The 15,076-nt window shown below is 36.0% G+C and overlaps 1 protein-coding gene across 1 annotated transcript in view; it reads right to left on the reverse strand.

Annotated features, from left to right (window-relative positions):
- The window catches only part of LOC149081681 (cell adhesion molecule Dscam1-like), a 226,242-nt gene that overhangs the window by 134,728 nt on the left and 76,438 nt on the right, over window positions 1–15,076 (reverse strand). Inside the window, exon 2 of the mRNA XM_089237083.1 lies at window positions 10,374–10,709. Within this exon, the coding sequence (XP_089093209.1) occupies window positions 10,374–10,709 (336 nt within the window). The remainder of the gene's footprint in view (window positions 1–10,373; window positions 10,710–15,076) is intronic.

Consider the following 15,076-nt stretch of genomic DNA (forward strand, 5'->3'; position numbering starts at 1 on the left):
TGGGATGTTGATATGATGTATGCACAGTATTTGCATTTACTTAAAAACTGAAGTGTTTTATGTGTAGCATTGTTTTTAATCATATATTATACACTGTATATACAGGGTGATTCAGAAAAGATGGTAAACACTTTAAGAGGTGATAGTACACACCAATAAAAACAATTGTCATCAAAGAATGCATGGTGTAACATGAAACGCACTGGCGCGTTTCGAAACGACCGCTACGCAAACGTTAAAACGACATTCACGTTGAAATTTATCGGGAGAAAAAGAACACCATGCATGCAAATGTAACATGGGGAAGAAAAAGACACCGTATGCAAATCTGCGTTACCGTGAATAAAAGGCGAGAATAAAGGTGAATAACAGGCGCGAAACAGCGCTCTTGAAGTGGAGCCGATACTGTCGAATAAGAAAGTGGGTTTTTTACAGCCCTGTGAAGTTATTCCAATGTGCAACCGTTCTAAAAGTTGTAACGTAAGGGATTGCGTCCACGTGAAAAAAATTTAGTTGATAAATATTTTGTAGGTATTTATATTTAGTAAGTAATTCGTATTTTTATAAGTATTTTGAAGTTTTTTACGTCGGTTGATTTGTTATAAATTTCTTAAATTTATAATAAGCCGCTGTGGTGGTCGAGTGGTTATAGTGACGGACTCGCGATGCGATGATCCGGGTTCGAACCCCACAGTGGTGGTCGGCTGAAGTTGGTTTTCTGTGGTTCCCAACTTCAAGGCGCAAATGCGAGCCGATCTCCCCGTTAAAAAGTCTCGCCACAGAGAGCAACAGTCCTACAACAATAAATCATTCAATCATAACACTTCACTCATAGTTAGAAAAACTAGTGGCAGATGGCAGCACTGCACATAACAAGCATTACAGAGGAACAACAAAAACTTCACGTCAGGTTTCACTACACGTACACGCACATTCCCGCATGTACCGATTCGTTGGGGGGTTCCGGGGGGGGGGGGGTGTGGGCGGGGAACATGTGTGGTGTAGTAGTAGTAGGTAGGGCCTCCAAAAATGGCTCGGGGATCCATGATGTTCTTAAGTCAGCCACCTCGTTGGGCAATTTGCCTGTTGTGGCGTTGTATTTGTATTTGTATTAAATGTGTCCAACATACTTCTTGTCCATTCAGCATATGGTTCCCATCTACCCTGTCACGCACACCAAATATCTTGGTATTGTAGTGGATAAGAAGTCCCGTTTCTTCCAACAACGTGATGAAGCCATTTGCAAGGCAACTGTGGCCCCTGTCATGCTCAGTAGAGTATTCCAGCCTATCAATTCCAGCATATTACCACAGGCATTCCAGCCTATCAATACGTAATAAATTCATACGATATAATATGATCATCAGTCCGCTGTTGTTTTACGCTGCTCCTGTGTGGCTGTTTGCTCGACGCTACAACTGAATCACCCTTGAGAGATTTTCAAACTAAACTACTCAGCCGATACGCTGGTCTTCCTTGGTTCGTCAGAAACATTAACATCAGAAAAGATTCCAGTGTGCAAAACATCACTGCATATACCAAGAAGTTGGCACAAAAGATTCTTTAGCTCACTGACTGAGTCTAAATTTCAACATCTCGTCGAAATATCTTCGTATAATGATAGAACGAAGAACAGATTTTCGAGATTAAATAACTTTCTGAACATGTCCAGGCCGGCAATTCCGGGCCTGTGAATGTCTTTTATAATAAGGACAATGGAGAAGAAGAAACAGTGCTCTTGAAGTCGAGCCGATACCGTCCAATAATAAAGTGGGTGTCTTACAGAAATGTCTTAACTAACATATATAGCAAAGATCCATTAGCTCGGCATACAAATATTATTTATTTATAATTCATATCAAAATATAAAACTTATCGATTCACTATTTTATTCTTAGGTACTGTGTTATCATCTTCATACACATATACCTAAGATTCAGAAATATAGAATTATATAAAAATATATCACAGTGTACTATTCAATAGGGAAAAAAAAAGAAAACAAACAGCAGCTAAATGATCGTGTTTTATTCCCAGATTAAAACTTGTCCGAGCAGCTTTATATCCTTTCTCACTCGCGGAACTTCTGTAGCATCTTCCAAATCCTATCATTAATCTTCCTACAGCTGTTCTTAAGGTCTTAGTCAAAAGCAGATATATCTGGAAGATTAAATCTCACTTTGTTTTGAGATTTATTTGAGTGCGAGGGATAAAGCACTGTACTAAAAACTTTCCTTATTTCACTTTTTTTTTTGTCTTCTCTCTCTGAAATTTTTTTTTGGTCCAAAAGTTGATGCCATTGTAGAGTAAAATAAAGGAGAAAAAAAGAAGTATTGGATCCTAGAAAATACGATGTTCAATACTTTTGAAAATGTAGTTCGGGAATTTATTGCCAAGAGGCTAAAGCAAACAGGCAGGAAGAAATATAAAAAGAAGTTTACATTTCAGTAGGGATATAAACCATGCTTTCTTCTCATTTCTTTCTCTATCCAGCCAAGTGAGAAAAATCACGCTCCCTCTTAAAAAATATATATAAGGCGATATGTGTAACCTGAGCGTAAGTAACAGCAATGTATCATGCCGATCCCCCCTGATATGTGTGCGTCTGAGATTTCAAGAGAAATTTTCGAAAAACTCAACGATGACGTGTAAAAACGAATTTACGTCAAGTATCGTTTTGATAATCTTAGTGATCTTCGTTATTGATAGTTGATCGCTGAGCCGTTCTTACGGGTGGTGCGCAATAGATGCGGTAGCACTGGGCATTGGGGGAGGCGAGCGAACTTGAGGTAAAAAAATGAATGCCTTCATAAATTCTGAATTGTTCATCAAATCTGGAATTCTGAATTTTGTACAATTCTTTAATTCTGAATTTTTTTCGATTCCGGAATTATTTGTCTCATTAATTTTGAATTCTGTTCAATTCTGAATTTTGTTCAGTTGGTATTAATTTTGGTATTTACTTTATCGGAATTACTTGTTTCATTGATCCTGAATGAATTCCTAATTAGGAATTTTCATCAATTCCTAATTCGGAATTTTCATCAATTCCTAATTCGGAATTTTCATCAATTCTGTAATTCAGAATTTTCACCAATTCTCTAATTCGGAATTTTCACCAATTCTGGCAATTCTGCAATTCCGTTTTTTAAGTACTGCAATTATAATATTTGTCAATTTTTCTTTCTTTTTTTTTTTACTTTCTATTCATCGATTCTCAATTTTCATTAGTTCCCATAAAATATCTTTTATTAGGTCATAATTATCATAATTGGTTTTAGAGAATTATAGAGATATTTCTTATGGATTATTTCTTTCATCAATTTAAATTTTACATCAGTTCGAAACTTTGATTTATATATTTTTTTGTTCCTTTACATTCAATTGTGACGTAATTTTTTTTTGAATGAACATTTTTCAGCATTCCTGCATATATTTGTAATACCATATGTTTTTCTGGATGCCGGATCTCTCTCTCCTACAGAATACATAAAATCAGGACTGAAGGGAGTCTAAATTATTGACTCCTGTGGCCCCGTTAATTTCTTTTTATGCACCGGGTTCGCATCTGATAAGGGCCGCTCGGGTTGGCGATTAACGACCAAACGTTATCGGAACATCTAGGATAGTACATCATAGAAGAAGTCAATGATTGTCGTATCAAGACTAGTATCTCTGAATAATCAGTAGCTTTCTGAACCCAATAATAATAATCATATCCAATTCCATAAAAAAAAAAAAAAATCTTTCTCCAACAGTTTCTATTTTAAAGATAACTATTTACAATATTATGATTTTCTCAGGGGACATTCCAGTATTACAAATGCCACAAAAGACAAAATGACCAACAAGGAGACAAAAAAAATTCCCATGAGAAATATGGATGTCAAATAAATATCTAAACTATATCAAAAATACAGCAGTCCGATAAGTGCAATGAAAAATCCAATAATTATGATAAGATAATTAGGTCAACAGATTTTTAGCCATTTTGGATCCCTCTCGCCCTGCTTGTCAGCATAGGTCAGCAAAGCACTGATCTCCCTTCCCTCGTTGTCAGCAGAATTTCGTCAGCTCTGCCATTACCTCCTTTAACGCACATCGGGAGCGGGGGCACACACGAGTCCCCCCTCTATGCTCCCACAGACGATCAAAAATTCATTTTTTTGATGAAATATATATTAAAAAAAATTCAGATATAAATGAAAAGAAAATACATATATAATTGTATTTTCTTCCTGCATACAGTTATTCCTACATAATCACGTAACAAAAAGAATCACTCGATTAAAAAAATCATAACTATTCAGCTTTTAATCCGTTTTGATCGAATAATGTATAGGTAGAAAGAGGGAAATCTCGAGTTTCACACACTTGACAGCAGATAGCGCTGACACTCTTCCTTCGGCCGGCACTTCAATGTGAAGATTAGCTTTTTCCACAGTTAGAAACCGATTCGAATTACTTGATTTTCCATCAGGACGTGGCACCACCACAGTGGAGGTTGGACGTTCGAGAATTTTGGAACAATCGCATTCCTTAACGATGGATCGGCGGTACGGAACCTGACGATTCTGTTAAACATCACTGGGGCTCCAAGATGGCCGGACCTCACAGTGTGCAATTTCTTCTTTTGGGAGTTAATAAAAGACTACGTTTATGTGCATCCCTTTCCAGCTACATTAGCCGGACTGAAGATACGCATAACAGCAGCCGTGGATGCAAACATGCTCTCAAAAGTTTGGGACGAATTTGACTACCGTATAGACATGTGCCGTGCATCCCAAAATGGACATATTGAGCACCTTTAGTTTGGTTTGTGAAATACCTTTATGATTAGCCACAAGTAATATACAATTAATATTAATTGCCTATCTTTAATATTTTTCATAATATACGCATTTCAAATCGGATGATTCTTTTCGAAACACCTTGTATAAATGTATGAGTGGTTTTCTTTGTTCAGTTAAAAAATATCTATATTTATATATGACTTTATAAAATATTAACGAATTAGTACTGTAAGAAGGATGTTGCATAACCTAATCAACTCTTTTATTTAATTTATATTGACCCACTGGAAGGACTTTCAGTCCCTTTGGGTCACAGAGTGTCTGTGCCATCGTAATGTCATTTTTTGTGCGGGGTTTTTTTGTGCGATTTTCCTCACTTGTTTTTATTTTATGTTTTATGTGTTGTGTTTAGTCCAATAAAAAATGTTATAATGAATATCTGTTAATTTCAAAGCTGTTTAAAGGTTACGTACTCGAAATTTCTGTTCAAAAAATTCATTCTGACCACCCTCCAAGACATGCATGCGCAACTCATGACCAGTGGGTCAAGTGGCACATTTAAAGATCGCTCAAGTGACCCATGCCACAATTCACAGACCATTTAAGCGGTCCGTGACGCATTTTCAAATCACTCAGGCAGCCCCCGTGGTACATTCGAAAATTACTTAACTGACCCGTGGCTCAGTTCCAGAATACTTAAGCAGTCCGTGACACGTTTAGAGTTCACAGTTTCAGAGCACTTACGCAGCTCACAGCGCTGTTCTACATCAGCCAAGTTACCCACGGCACAGTCTCATATTACTTAAAATGACCCGAGATATATTTACGAACCAATTGAGGGACCGGCGGCACATTCCTAGAGAACACTTATGAGACCCGGATGCATTTCTCGATCATTTAAATGATGCGGGGATTATTTATAAATCATTAAAGTGGCTCTATCGAGAACAAGAACATATCAATAGTGGGGAGTGGGGATGTTAGTTCAGCTGCCCACAAACAAGCGAAAGATTTTTCTCGTTTTTGGCACACCGAGAAAAAAATGTCGATAAGAATACTACATATTGATCATGTAATCATCATTCAAATCAACCCCCTGTCATCAAAAGTCAGCAAATCCGACCATCCATCGATCCTGACGTAATAACTAAATGACCCCTTAGATGTAATTTAGATCCATTGTGGCTTTTTTGTTGTTTTTTACCCTTTAATTTATTAGAATTGTATTTTTAAATATTTATTCTTTTTTCAATTGTTTTTTTTATATATTTTTTTTTCATTTCCTAGTTTTTTTTCTACTTCAATCCTTATGTATATTGCCTATCTTTACATTTCACTTCAATTTCATTTGTTCTCTTAATTTTTTTTGATATTTTGTTCTACTTTTTTTCGCGTTTTCTCCTCTAGACTCTTTTATTCAGTGATTAGTATGTGTTTTAAGTTTATTTTGTTAAATTTTTCCTGTTTTTTTTTTATATTCGTTTCAATATTTTTCACTTCTTATTATTATTATTAGTGCGTGGAATCAGAAAAGAGAAAAAAATCATACATTATTGATTAAAAGAAAAAAATATAAATATGCACATAATACAAAACGATGTAAATGTCTATAAAAAGAACAATAGTGTATACCTCGAAAATGTAAATGGATATTAATAAAAAAATGAAATGTTATCATACACAAAAACAACTTATAGATATCATTAAGAAATGATAAGAAATGAGCCGGTCAGTTAATTGATCACTTGTTGACATTTTAGTTGAGTTAATCGAATCGATCAATCCGATCAAACTTCGATTAACATTTTTATAGACAGTTTATAATTTTACTTGACTTATTTGGCTAAAGCGATTAAATGTCTTAAACTATGTTCCTATATATAACACTAGCTATAATACCCGGCGTTGCCCGGGTTTTTTTCAATGAGGCTTTTTTGGATCACCTGATATCTCCCTCTTTCTTTGAGGGACATGCAAACCGTGTCCAAGTTCACCAATATGGCGACTTCCTACGCGACTCATGAAATAAACAAATCTAGATTTAAAGTAACGCAAAAAAAAAATATTTTTTTTTTCTTTTTTTAAAGGGTGCCAGGTATTTCGATCCCCCTCCTCTTTTTGAACTTCAAGTTATCCATCTCTGCCTGTTTCTGCTTCAAAAAATGCTTACTTAAAGCTGTGGAATTTTTTCGATGTACTTTACGGACCCATAATTCATTTTCAAATATCTTAATCCACATGAATTTATGCAGTTCAATATTAAAAGACAATACGGAGACATTAATTTTCATGCTTGAGAAGATATAAATAAAAAGTTGAAATCAATGTTATTGCATGAATGTCCAACTCAAAAGTAGTTCCGGCTAATTGCTTCATATTTAAACTCCTGGGCTTCGTATATATCTCTAAGCGAACTCAATATTTCAAAAATCGAGTATTTAATACAATTTTTAAAATCATTGATGTGACAGAAAACCTAACCAAATTTCCTCATTTCTACAGTAAAATCGGCAATTTTAACATTGATTTCTATAGGGGATCACCCTTTGCCTTACCATCAAAGTGATGCTGATGATGGCGTCTATTCAAAAAGCTCTCATTACTGGGAGGATTGAATAAAGTGGCAGACCATTATAAAGGCATAAATATTATACATATACTGACAGCGTTGAAGAAATGACAAACCATTGTAAAGGCATATACACGTTTTAAACGCATTGCTAGGGAACCACGGTAACCAAAGTAAACGTTCGGAAAGTGATTGTTGAGGCCCGAAAACCATTGTTGCCCGACAGTTTTTTGCCCATTTGGGGCACTTGCCCTACCCTGACGAAATTTTAAAGTAGCCTATCGTTTAAGTTGGGTCCCATTTAGTATATATGCACAATTTGGCGACGATCGATCTAAAATTGTAGATTTGTATAGAGAACATACACACACACAGACACACAGAAAATCAATTTTATATATATAGAAGATAGATAGATTTCAGGTAAGTGACAATATTTAAAAATATTTGAATCGATATTTCTATCAATTTTTTTTCGACATGAGGAAACACAAGACGATTCAATGAAAACTAGTGGTGATTTATAAAATTACCTGTTAAAAAAAACCACGACAGGGTCCAATTTCAGGAATTTTAGGATATGAGAAGCATATCGTCGCCTTACGCAAGAGACATGAATGCGGAAATTTTCACTTTTGGGTTGAATCACTTATTTTGCTAAGTTTTGCACGAAAAACGCGCAAATCTGTATACCCTATTGAAACATATTTTACAAAACATTTTAAGTGAACAACATGGATAAAGTAAACATTCAAAAGACGCTTTCCAAGGTCTAGAAATTTGCACATTCCTGTTTCTGGCAACGGGGGTGAGGGGCGATATTAAAGAGTTTTATAGGAGCGGCCTTTATTTTCTCAATCTATTTTTGTATTTATTTACATAAATTGAGTGAAAGGAATAGAATATGTTTTTATAGCAACAATTAATACAGTATTAAACAGTTACCAACACCACGTTTGCTATGAATGAATAGTATTTGAAAATATTTGATGAATCGGTCGATTAATCGATTAAATGATCCTTTTGATCAGCCAGTTAAAAACTTTACTCGATTCACAGCGCTATAAAAAATAGATGTCACTGATTATAAGAGGATTATGTATTAGCAAGAAATAAATATTACTGAATAAAAATATTGATAGTGAAAAAAAAACCTGGTTAATTATAAACAAAATGATATTGATTGTAGAACTTAGGTGCTATCGATAAAGATGAAATAAAATATTGATTAAGGAAATGTGCCATAACGGAAAAAGTATTATTAATTATCCAAAATGCCATCGACCGCGAAAAGATGGAATCTAATATTTAAAGATTTGATTTTATATTCTATGAATATTATTAACAAGTTGTCTTTAAATTTACGTAAAAAAATCGTTAGCATAAAATTTTATTTTTGGTTGTCCTCTTTCACTTTTTAATTTAATTAATAAATATGCCTACATGACACCTGTTGAACCGAGGACCTCTTTTCTTCTTTTTTTCAGGTCAAAAGAAATATGTGCGTCACTAGTGCACAGATGTCGTCATAGTGTCGAGAGCATTTTATTTGCGTTTAGCTAGTGCTCTCTTCCCTGTCCAAGCTTTCTTCATCACATTATGAATTAACCGCGTCCATTCAAATATAATATGTTTCTTGCTCCCTTTGTATTTGCTATCAAATATAGTAAAATATGTAATTTTATTGAAACTGTAATTTGTATAGTTTTATCGTAATTAACTGGGGACAAATAAATTATGTTATGTTATATTATAAGCAAGTATTAATAATGGAAAAAGTATATGTGTGATTATTTTATCATGAAGAAATGTATGTATTATTCTATTTATACAACCCCCCCCCCTCCCCCCGTTATGCAAGAAACATGAATGTGCAAATTCTCACTTTTCTTGGTTCAGTTGGTTGAATCACTCATTTTTCTATCCGTGTTTCCCCAGGGACACGAATGTGTAGGCCTATCCCTATTGAGACACATGTTACAAAACATTTTAGGATAATAGCCTCTATATCTTGACCATTCAAACATTATTTATTTCCCGTGTCCTTTTTTCCACCTAAGAATTTATACATTCATGTTTCTGGCATAAAGGTGGACGACGTATTGATCAATCCAGAAAAAAAATATTGATCACGTGAAAATTTAAACTATTGCATTTGAAAAAATGCACTACTCATTTAGAAAAAAAACTGCTTAATGTACAGGGTTACTTAATTCCCCTTGCCGCATTTTACTCGTGATCGTGAACCGTTGACCCTAGAGGATCAACTTGGTTCTTTTCATACTTTCAGTTAGAAAAGTGTCCAAGTAATGTGTAGAACTCAGAAGGGGTTACATAGTTATCATTAATAGAAAAAAAAACATTTTTTTTTTTCATATGGGGCTTCCTGTCCTAAAAAAAACCCAATTAGAACGTTGCCCTGTCTCTCCCAAAGCCAACAAAAAACTCACATTTGTAAGTGCAATATTCGCAGATATATTTGAATTTTAAAAGTCGGAGTCAAGTTGCGAAAGAACAGCATCAATCAAGGAAAGAAGAACTGTCCGTTCGTTTATGCCGTTTTCTTAAACTTTCCTTCGATTTTTGAATTAGAATATCTCAACGAATATTGCTCTTAGATAAGTGGAATTTTCTTTTTTTTGTTATCCTCAGAAAACACAGGACAAAAACTCTAATTAGGTTCTTGATAACAGGCTGTCAGTATAAAAAAAAATATTTTTTAAATATTTTTTATTTTGATAACTAAACAACCCCTTGCAAGATGAATGGCATATCTGAGTTCTATACGTTATTTGAATATTTTTTGTATAACGTGAAGTATGCCTCTAGGATCAACGGTTCACCAGTAGAAGACGGCAATGGGAATTAAGTAATCACTCTGTATAGTTTTTGTGGAAAAATACAATATTTATTTCTTGAAAATTCCGAGTCAGATGAGAAGTTTTTTCCCCATTGAAAGGGGTTACAGCGATTATGTGTGCAATGAATGAAGAAACTGAGATTTGCCCTACCTCCTCTGACATGGACTTCCCGGCTAATGATGGTGCCGAAATCGTTTGTGGCCACACACTGATACACGACATCGTGGACTTCTTGACGATACTGAGGACGTGAAAAGGGCGGGAAAACCAAAGTAGTGATATCTTTTTGGTTTCTTTGGTACCTGAGACCAGAGATGTCTGAAGCCGGTGAGCCTTCCCTCGTTTGCCAGTGGATTCTTGGAGGAGGGATACCGCTAGCACCGCATCGCACTTCTGCCCCAGCTGTATTGGAAAATAATACTCGCACCGGCGGCTCGATCACGAAGTACGGTCCTTTCCGTCTCTCTTTACTGTTATCACAGCTAACTGTTTGAAGGAAAAAAAAAACATAATTAAAAATGACAATGTAAAATCAGAATTCTCATTTTATATTTCACCAGCAACTACCCGCGGTATCACTCTCACGGATTTAGTGATCTGGAAATTAATTTGTGATGATTCCGCATATAACATTTGAACACCCTTGCAGGTTGAGTTTTCTGAAATCCCATCTTAGTGAGTATGTACATTGTAAAATGCAGGGACAGGGTGTCCTGTTAATGGATCGACAAACTCAGAGGGTTGTTAGAAGACATCAAAAGAAACAAAAATTACAATGGAACATGGTGTCAGAAACCACGTTGAGAGGGTGAAAATCGTGAAAAACGCACGCAGGTTTCCACGTCGCGCCGGGAGGACAAAAAAGTACAATAATAACTACGAAAATATTTATTTGATTAATTATTACAAGAGTTGTAGCGGAAGTGGTAGCGACTGACGTCATCGCACAGTCTACAACAATGTAAAAACGACTCTCGGACGCACTCGAAGATACCAGGCATGCTTTTGATGTCTGCCGCGGCGACGACAATCAACGCTATGAGATCCTCCGGTGTGTCCTCCAGGCGTCGCATAAACGAGTGATTTAAGGTGATCCCCCATAGGGAAAAGTCCCACGGATTGAGATCCGGCGAACGTGGAAGTCAAGCAACGGGTCCCACGCTTCCAACCCACCTCCTTGGGTATATAAAATCGAAGTGAATACGCACCTCACCGGAAAAATGTGCAGAGCACCATCATGCATGAACCACATGTCTCGCTGCACTACAGCCAGCACACTTTGCAACAATTCCGGAAGGACGCGTTGCAGAAAAACAAGGTACGTTGCTCTATTCAGGAAGCAAGTACGGCCCCAAAAGATAATCACTGAGGATTCCTACCTCGTCATGCGTTTCGCGACGCCGCTTACGTCAGATATGGTGAGCGAACCGACGAACTCATTCAGTGATCAATCGACATCCACTTTTCGTCTCCTCTGGACTCAGAGCTTGCGTGCGTTTTTTCGCGATTTTCAACCTCTCTACGGGGTTCGCGTGACCTCCCATGACCCTCAATATCAAATTTGAAAGAAAAAAAAAACCTTCTTAGTGAGTCTTTGCATTATAAAATGAAATGTCGGGCCAAATTTCATATTTATATTTTTCGGCTTGGCGATGATGAATCAGTCAATGAATATTCAATTTGCCATATGTTATTTTATATTTATAAATTAATCCTTCTTGATAGTATATTGAACACCTGACCGCCATACCCCCTTTCACACCCAGGGTCGTTTTTTCTTACTGCAAAATGTTTTTTCTTTTGACCTCAGGGAGTTAAGCCCTAACTTAGTAGAGAATTGTCTAAACCAGCGTTTCTTAACTTTTTTTTTTGCCCGTGGCCCCCTTTGAACCATTTTTTTTTCTCATGGCTCCCCGGTCTCAGTGAAGACCCAGAGTCTTCAACTTTCATCTAGAAGCAAAATCCTTTATACGTACTAATAATGATTTTGTCAGTGAATTTATACTGAACGAAAATTTTGCAAAGAAGATTGGCCTCTGAACCACTGGCCTAGAATTATTGGTCTCCCCGCTAGTCCGAGTTCTATTGAGGACAGTCTCAACATCATGGGGGGCCCCCCTAGGCAAAGTGATGCTATGGTAGTCCCGTACTTAACTGGAAATAAACAGCCTGCATATTTCCTACTCAAAACTAATTTCACTATGCAAAATATTGTAAGGTGGGTCACTTATGGACATGCAGGTGGATCCATGCCCTAAGACGGCCCTGGTTTTATGGGTGGTTTTGTTGATTCTGTAAGTGTATAGTCACTAATATAAAAGCTTTATTTCTTCACAATTTAATTTTTCTTCTCAGCTCTCTGCAGCCCTCCAAACACCTGTTATGGCCCCCTTTCTCTATTTTCTTCCGTGGCCCCATTGAAGTATCCCAGTACCACTAGGGGGTCATATGGCCCCCGGTTGAGAACCACTGGTATAAACTTTGAGTTAGAAATGTGGTGATTATGAACTTCGGGAGGGGCTTTCATCAGAGGGCAGCACTTAAAGCTGAACTATCAGGGATTTTTTTAAGATGGTTTCCCTAGAGAAAGTGCTTCCAGATAAAGTGTGTTATTGCGTAAAATTCTGGAAATAATTGTGTGTTTAACCCTGAAAATGGGAATACCCTGCATCATCTTTGCTGAAAGAATTCGAAAAATATATAATCGAATACAAAAAAAATTAAAATTTGAAAAAGAAATTCAAAAATAAAGATTTTTATTGTATTTTTTGAGCATCAAATTGCAAAAATATCTTGAAAATGAAATAATAATAATAATAATCGGGTCTGAAAACGATACAGACTATCCCAAATTGTTTGAAATGTGAAAGGACTATTTTTGATTCCGACGACAACAGGTTTCCGTTTTATGCAGTATGGGTCTTAGTGTATGAACATATGTTTCTGGAAAATTCACCGACTAACAACTGACAACAGTTCGATGCAAGTTCAGTTAGCAAGGGAGTGAGCGATTGAGTTACTGAGTCAGTAAACGAAAAGTAAGTCAGTCCGTGAGTGAGTGTGTGAGTGACCTAGTAGTTCTGGCTCAGCGACGATGAATCAGTCAGGACATGTTATTTTATATACAATATGTAGATGTAGATACGCCTGTGACGGGATTTCTGAAAGTTCATCCCCCATGGGGATCATGAGGTGTTCAAGTGGTATAGGGGTGGGGCTGAGTATATTTGAGATTGCAGAAGCCACGCCAGTGAAATCGCGGATAACACTAGTTCATCGTAAACAAAATCCATTGGTTACTGATGATCAACAATGTTTTTTATACATTACTCACTAGAATCACTCACTCGCTAAGTAGCTCACTCACTAGATCACTCATACACTCCACTCATCACTCACTCCCTCACTTACTGACTTGCATCCAACTGTTGTCTGTGAATTTTTCTAGCGGTGAATTTCTCGGCGGTGAACTGTTGGAAGTTAACTTTCCGTAAACCATGAACATGGGACGCATTAGTTTCCGATTCTGCGAGTCGGCACCATTGCTGATTGATTAGCTGAAACCTGCATTTCTGGGTTTTTAACCACGTATCAACTCACAGAATCGGAAACCAGCGTGCACTGCGTCCGTGCACTTAGATAGGTTTCACTGTATTTGCAACGTATGATTTTTGAGTATCATCGATATTTTATAAAAGACTAGTGGAAAGGAAGGAATTTTTTAAATACTGCAGTTTTGAGGGAAGCATTTCTCCGTCTATTAAGTAGTAGTATAAAGTAGTAATTAAGTATTAAGTAGCATATAAGGGTGTAAAATTTGCAGTTTTGAGATGTTTGAGAAAATCTTTTAACTGCACTAATTCGATACTGAATGAATATTTCAAGGGCTTAAAATTGAAGGTATAGCGAACATTGTTTTAGTAAGATTCTGCACCAAAATATTCATCAATCAATCAAACACAAGAAACCAGAATATACTCAATTTCTAATTTTTTGTTGTTCACGGTTTCATTGAAACAGCGATTCAAATATATTGAGTTTGATATTGATTAAATAGTATAAATTGAAATATGTGTTTTTAACTCATTAACGTCACTTAGGAGATAAATTAGATCGGATCTAAACTGAATATTTTATGAGGAAAAAATATTCCACGATTAGTACAAACCTGTGTAAAAGTAATCCTACTACTGCAAACATTGAATTCTTTATGATTATCATTATCGTAAAAGAAGTCGAGTTCCTACTGTATATTGTTCATTGAATAAGAGGCTTTGGTATTATTTCCTGAAATACTCCTATTTAACTACATTACAATTATAATTCACTTGAGACTCTCGGAAGTGTGCTCAATAAAGATAAACTCAAAATAACCCGTGTTAATCCATCTAAATTTTGAAGTTTTCTTCGAAGTCTGATTTTTACGCTTCACGTTGTGAATAATGCTTTGAAAATCTCTCGCCTTGTAAAGAATAAATAAATTATATGGACTCAGAATGTTAATAAAAAGTTGTAAATAAGAAATGTTATTGAAGTTCACATCTGCGCCATTTTATACAAGTCCTAAAGAGAGGTTGTTGAATACCTTAAGTAGTTGTCGTGAACTGCTGCCTATTATTGTCTGGAATTATACATTTTAATTTTGTTCCTAGTTGCCATTAGCAGTGAAACATTTAATGAAAAAAATTGCATGGCTCCAAAATTACTTCAGTTCATTTTTATGAACATCCTCTGGAAATAACACTATTATCTTTAAAAGATGCGGGAGGATAAAGAAGCACTATTTCGAAATGAGTTTTCTAATATATTTTTGAAGCTCCTAATACAAAAGAAGCCGGAATAATAATGAGAAT

This window comes from Pholcus phalangioides, unplaced genomic scaffold (assembly GCF_987345545.1).
Source record: "Pholcus phalangioides strain wild (caught in Gottingen) unplaced genomic scaffold, Ppha-v1.0 ptg000009l_1, whole genome shotgun sequence".
Classification (NCBI taxonomy): Eukaryota; Metazoa; Arthropoda; class Arachnida; order Araneae; family Pholcidae; genus Pholcus; species Pholcus phalangioides.